Source organism: Adiantum capillus-veneris, chromosome 13 (assembly GCF_014529385.1).
Source record: "Adiantum capillus-veneris isolate H3 chromosome 13, ASM1452938v2, whole genome shotgun sequence".
Taxonomy (NCBI): Eukaryota; Viridiplantae; Streptophyta; class Polypodiopsida; order Polypodiales; family Pteridaceae; genus Adiantum; species Adiantum capillus-veneris.
Window position 1 is genome coordinate 93,049,728 of NC_140943.1, and position 6,390 is coordinate 93,056,117.

At 46.0% G+C, this 6,390-nt stretch overlaps 1 protein-coding gene across 1 annotated transcript; it reads right to left on the reverse strand.

Moving 5' to 3' along the window:
* Positions 1 to 842: 842 nt before the first annotated feature.
* LOC147444450 (peroxidase 57-like) lies at positions 843 to 4,369 on the reverse strand. The gene is made up of 4 exons (XM_086527056.1): positions 3,789 to 4,369; positions 2,798 to 2,986; positions 2,458 to 2,620; positions 843 to 2,319 (listed from the first exon to the last, which is right to left on the reverse strand). The coding sequence occupies exons 1-4, from the start codon at positions 4,038 to 4,040 to the stop codon at positions 1,328 to 1,330; spliced, it is 1,596 nt and encodes a 531-aa protein (XP_086383182.1). The 5' UTR covers positions 4,041 to 4,369; the 3' UTR covers positions 843 to 1,327.
* Between the last annotated feature and the right edge of the window lie 2,021 nt (positions 4,370 to 6,390).

Consider the following 6,390-nt stretch of genomic DNA (forward strand, 5'->3'; position numbering starts at 1 on the left):
TCTATCGTGCTAGCTATGTTGCTCAATTCATTGCACTTCTTAAGTCTCTCTCTACTAACAGATTAAGTCATATTATCTACAATGAACTTGTGTTTGAACCACAAAAATCTTCCATCTAAATAAAGTCCATTAATTTTCACTTCTGCACTTTGGATATCAATTATTACCTTCAGCAGGATGATGTGAAATGGAAGGTTTGGAGCCTTTTTGAGGTGTACACCTTCCACCACTAACCTAATGTGGAGCAATTACCAATCTAGGAAGAAACTCAAAAGGAAATTAAGCACTCAATTGTCAATTAATCACATGAAGCAAATGGGCTCCTCTCAAACCCTTCTCACCTTCATATAGTAAATTCAAAGATGAATCCCTTGGTCAGGTAAGCTCATAGATGATGCTACTAGAATGATGGCATGTAGTATTTGCTGTTCATCAATGGGCTTAAAATTGGATTGGTCTATTCTCTAATAGTTGGATCGATGATAACCAATACCGTGGACAATATCTTTCTCGTCTTGGAAAGATTGTTGCTTCGATTGCCACCTTCAAAATGCTAGAGCTCATGTTGCCAAGCTATCAATGGAAGGGGAAATTAATTAGGGCAAGATATGTACTAAACATTTGAGTTTGATAGAGCAAAGGGGCGAAATCCCTATTATTTCAGTCGGGACACGATAACACAATCACTTGAGATTCAGAAGATATGGCGTCTGATTGCTTCATATTAAACAACCCAATGTGGTGGGCTAGAACAAATTTTTCGCCATGCCGCAATGACACAGAGTATATTCTGATAAGAGCAACAATTGTGTGTAACCAATCTACAAAAGCAAAGCATAACATCAAGGCAAACGCTAAAATCCAATATAGACCAAATCTTAGCTCAACAAAACACAAGTAGACTAATAGCTTTTTTATGTAAGAGGCTTGATTGGACAAGAATGGTAGTGGGAAGGGAACAGAAAGATTTGAAGTGGGCATGACTCCCTTGAGATTTGAATTGACCTGCAAGAAATTGATTAATAGGTAGAGGGCGAGAGAGAGAGAGAGAGGACATGTCCATGAATGCGGACCAGGTGATAATAATAAGAACAGTGCGCAAGGGCCGATGGTGAGAGGACGGACCCTTGAATGCAATCAAGGCAAAGGGTTGCAGATAAAATGGCAAGCTCACTTGCAACACATTCTCTTCTCTCAAAGAATGAAATTCCCAATGTGTAAATAATTTTACAAAAGCCTCGCTCTCTCTCTCTCTCTCTCTCTCTCTCTCTCTCTCTCTCTCTCTCTACCTTATGGCGGGAAAGTAGTTCGCGCCTTCTAAATTTTGTCACAATTGTGACGCGCCGACGTGGCCGGCTTGCGGCGGCGATGGCCTGCTGACGTGGCCCACTGGCGGCTTCCTGCCGTGGCCTGGCGCGGCTGGTGTAACGGGAGGCGGTCCAAACGGAGGCTTTGGAACCGGCGATCTGCCCCTGGGAGCTGGCATTGTTACAGGGGCGACCTGTCGAGGCGGTGGCTTTCTTGGCTTGGAACCTGCTGGGGGCTTGGCTGTTGCTGGTCGCTTGCTGACTGGAGTTGGCTTGGCTCTTGCAGGTGGCTTGCTGACGTGGCCTACTGGGGAAGGCTTACCCTGGCCTGCAGGGGATGGCTTGGTGACAGGCGCTGGACGTCCTGTAACAGGGGCAGCGGGCTTGGGGGCAGCAGATCCAGGTTTGGTGCCGGGCACAGGAGCAGTGACAGGACCAGGCTTGGTGGCAGGACCAGGCCCAGGCTTGGTGGCAGGACCAGGACCAGGTTTGGTAGCAGGCCCAGGCTTGGTACCAGGAGCAGGACCACGTTTGGTGCCAGGAGCAGGACCTGGTTTGGTAGCAGGCACAGGCGCCCTCGCAGCAGCCCGCGAATTCGACACATTACACTTCAGGCGAATCTCCCCATGGGTAGTGTCTGCTGTGATGACATCAACGTTGCCCATCTTGATGATGGACTTAACAAATGCTGGAAAGAAAGTTGAGGCAGATGTGAAGCTATTGACAAACCCCAGAGTGGTGGGGTCAGCTGTAATTGCTTGATCGATCTGGAGAATGCCATTGCCTGCAAGGATTTGCGTGTAATACGCCGTGTCGAAGAGCGCTGGCGTGGATTGGTCCAAATCAATGGGAGGGTCTGCATTGGACTCTGTGAAGAAAGGATTTGGGCAGATGGTCGACAATCTGGTGACAAGCTGGGGATTCATTGTCGGATCGGCCATTCCTGTGCCGCGGAAGTTGAACAATCTGTCATTAAAAAATCCACACAATGCTACCCCGACTGTATGCGCACCTATCATATAACATAGCTCGAGGGGTCAGTCATAAAAGTACTTTCAGCTAAGTATTCTCAAAGTGTGCATTGCCAACTAAACAACACTATGTGAAGAGCAAAATACAGTAGTGCTAGTTTCCTACAGAGTAAGCTCACCTAAAAGGGCAACCATGTCTTCAAGATCCAAGCCTTTTTGTCTGAAGCTCTCTTGCGACTGCTCTACAGGAAAGGCAGGGCTCGGTAGACTGAGTGCCTCCTCTTTGATCGAAACTTTCCCGTCGAGCCTACCTGTGGGTACCGCATACTTTGGTCCTCCTGCCTGCATAGTGATTGAAAACCTCAGCACATCTTTCACATAGGCATACATAACAAAGGTTTAAAACTTCAACTCAAAGAGCACTTGTCATGTCCATGAACAGTTGACATGAGCTGAAGCCAAAAAGTAGTAGAGCTCACAAGCCCATCAAGCTACATACACAAAAAGGGTATAACTTACAAGGGCCACCGAGTCCCGCACAGCCAATACAAGAATGTCTGCGCACGAAACAACACCAGGGCAGGCAGCCTCAACAGCATCCTTTGCTTCATCAATGAGATCAAAACCTCGAATGGTGAGATTCGGCAATGCCTCCTTCTCTGCTTCATGGCCAGGCTTGGAGTTCAAGAGAATAGAAGCATCAGTCCCCTGCACAAGCAAACAAAATCCAGTAAGCTGCTAGGCAGTCCCCTGTTTAACAAGATTCGGAGGTTAAAACAACAGGCCTATTTGACCTCAGTATCAACAGCCCTTTTGGTGGAACCCATCCCCATGTGCATACTAGTACAAACAGCACTTGGTTGAATGACTAGACTATGGAGGACATCAGCAGACAGCCCTCTGCTTTCCCAAAAGCATGGAGCCCCTCATCTAGAAACCAAAGATGCCAAAGTACAACTGAGAGTGAGCCCCCTTTGCTTGAGTCATGAAGCCTTGGATGAACAAGGGATCCGTCGACACACCCTGTTGTCCTTCAGGGTCCTGTTGTGGGATTCGACCGCAAGAAGACATGCTGAAAAACCTTGAATGTAAAAGGAAAGTCTACTTGCATCTGGCCAGCCATTGGCACTCAAAAGCTCAAGGACCTGGCCAAGTACAATTCCTTTTGAGTCCACTCAACAATAGGCACGCAGGGGGCAGCAGAACTCAACCAGCTGAAACTACCTCGATGCCGCCGTGTGTACCGTATTCAATGATATGAGCATCAGACACTTGGGTACTCCATGCTTAAGAACACATCTTGAGCAGGGGAGCTTTAGACAAAGCAAATCACCATAAAAAAGAGTAGATGGCTCAGACAAGAAACAAATAAGAACCTAAATGCAGGTTCAAGAAGCCTTAGCGCAAAAGGAAGACAATTATCTCTCCAGAAAATGTAATGAAAGTAATCATGAAGCCTTTGATTTATAACAGAAACATTAAACAAGAGGAAAAGGAAGAGGATGCATACTCTGACAAAGGAGTCATGGAAGAGCATTCGCAGAAGAGCAGGTGTGATACTCGGGTCGAGCAAGAACCGCTTCTGAACTTGCGTGCGCACGATGTCCTCGGCGCGGGGGCATGTCCTGCTGTAGAATCCAACTTGCAATTCAGCTGCCGTGCCCCGCCCAGGCAGCGGCGGGGGAGCCACCAGGGCACAATTGCACAATGTACATGCATAGAGCAAAAGGAGCTGCAGCACAATGCCATAGAAGAGGGCCATTGCTGCTGCAAAACAAGGCAAGCAGCCCCCTGCTTAGTACTGCTCCAAGGCTGACATTCCTTTATTCCCAACAGAGCAGAGCATGGTTGGCACGGGGGCTTGACAAGATTGCAACCTAGGAGCTTGACAGAGAGAGCGAGCGAGTGTGTGTGTTTTTGTGGCCCTGTAGAGTGAGCCCCTTTGCGTGCGTGGGCGAGTGTGCGTGTGTATGTGTCTTGAGAGAGAGAGAGAGAGAGAGGGGGAGAAGTGTACGAGAGTTGTAGATGATGAGAAACCGCGAAAGTGAGTATCTGTGTTTGTGAAAGCAAAGAGTGCGTGAGGGCGTATGTGTGTGAAAGGGAGGGGGGGAGAGAGAGAGAGAGAGGGAGAGAAGGCGTGAGAGCGCGTGCGCCGTGGAGGAGTGGATGAACATTGAACGGGAGAAGCTTGTTTTACTAGGCCTACTGTTCACAGCTGTGGAGATTGAGATCTCTCTCTTTCGTGAAAACGTGTGTGTGTGTATATGCGTGCATGCTTGTAGAGAGAGAAGAAGAGAAGTTTTAAACTCGTGGGAACAATCCCCAGAAACCTGTGAGAGAGCGTGAGGGAGGGGAGCTAGTGAGAGAATATGGGATTTTTGCATCACATGGTTTTATAAGTTGGTTTGTTGGTGGTCTTCTTGTCACTTCTGCGGCTTTGGAGCAACTACCACATTGCAGTGAATTAATGCTGCTCGTCTCTTTTGCTGCTTCTCATCAGGATTCAGCAGCTGCTTCAGCCTTCAGCTCCCTTCCCACCGGACGTGCGCGCCACAAGCCCCCATTTTATTCCTTTCTTTTTCACAAAAAATGCTTTTTATTGGGACATCTTATGTACCCAGAAAATTTACATCATTTACTTAAAATTCTTTTCTTTTTCTGCCACATAATTTTTCGATCTGATTTTGCACAAAGAAATGGGAAATCGTGGTCTTTTAACAGATGCTCTCCTTCTGACACAACGATCATATATGCATGGTGCATTTTTTAACCATATAGTTTTCCAGAAAACACGTTGATCCCTAGATTCTCTCTCTCTCTCTCTCTCTCTTATCAATTTCAAACAGTCACAAAGGCACTTTTGCTACTAGAAAAGTATTGGGAAAATTACCAAAATACCCCTCTAATTTGAGGAAATTCCCAAAATACCCTTGTGTCTATTTTGGTTGGATTGTTCAAGATTTTCTAATCTTCATTCGTATTTGATAATTGAGATTCGTTTTTGAGTGATCAGCATGTAATTTGTCACCAATTACCATCTCAAAAAAGGCAATTATGTCTAAAAATAATGGAACAATTCATCTCCAAAGCCTACGTAATTAACTCAGATTGTAGTTTTAGCATCTTGTGCGATAGACAATCACTATTCTTGTGAAGATGTACAAAAAAATTTATTTTTCGAGAAATTTACTCTCACAAACAGGGGTATTTGGGGAATTTTGGAAAATTTGAAGGGCATTTTGGGAATTTATGACAAAATATCGGGGGTATTTTGGGAATTTCCTCAAATTAGAGGGGTATTTTGGTAATTTTCCCAAAAGTATTTCACTAGGCTAGCGCAAGGAGATAAAGATGTCTCCGATGGGGCCCAGATCTCCCTCCTCTCCTTAGGCTCCTCTCCTAAGGAAGCCCACATGATGTGCGTTCGTTCAATTTTCTGCTCATTTTTTGCATGGACCCGCCATTGTTTTGTTCCGCACATTGAACGATTAACGTTGGGGACGAGCGAAAACTTGTGGCTCTCCAAGAGTCGTTCATCTAGACTGCACGCAAGCTCTTCTCCTCTCAGCAATTGGAAAGCAACGCAGCAAAGAGAAGCACAACAAGCAAGGAAGCAGATATGTCTCTCTCGCCACACACACACAAACACACAAGCGTGTGCACACACACATGCTCGCAAGCGTGCACGTACACACACACACAAGCATACACATACACAAGTGCGTGCACACACACACACACAATACACATTCAATCAGAAATTTCATATATGAATTAGTCAGCAAAACTTTGTCAACGATTCTATGCATGAAGTGCTTAAGGAAGAATGTCGTGACTATGCTAGGATGTCAACACCACCCGTGGCTTTTATTGCAGGTAAGCAGAGAGCGAGGCAAGGGCAAAAGTCTGCCTCCTCTCCACCTAGTTGGGCAATCCAACAGACAACATTGCAAGCTGGCTTCCACAACAATCTTGAGGAGTATGTTCCTCTTTCACAAAGAGAACATCTCGCTTGATAAATTTTCTTTCATAAGGATGATGGATGAAGCAATGGCCACTCCTCTGACATTAGGCGTCAAGTTGAAGCTCTCGCAAGTTGAGGATGACCATCC

Excerpts from the sequence above, each read along its gene's own strand:
- LOC147444450 (XM_086527056.1), bottom strand. The coding sequence starts at position 4,040 with ATGGCCCTCTTCTATGGCATTGTGCTGCAGCTCCTTTTGCTCTATGCA. Across the intron at positions 2,621-2,797 it reads TGCGGGACTCGGTGGCCCTT|GCAGGAGGACCAAAGTATGC; the intron begins GTAAGTTATACC and ends ATCACTATGCAG. Across the intron at positions 2,320-2,457 it reads AGACATGGTTGCCCTTTTAG|GTGCGCATACAGTCGGGGTA; the intron begins GTGAGCTTACTC and ends GTTATATGATAG.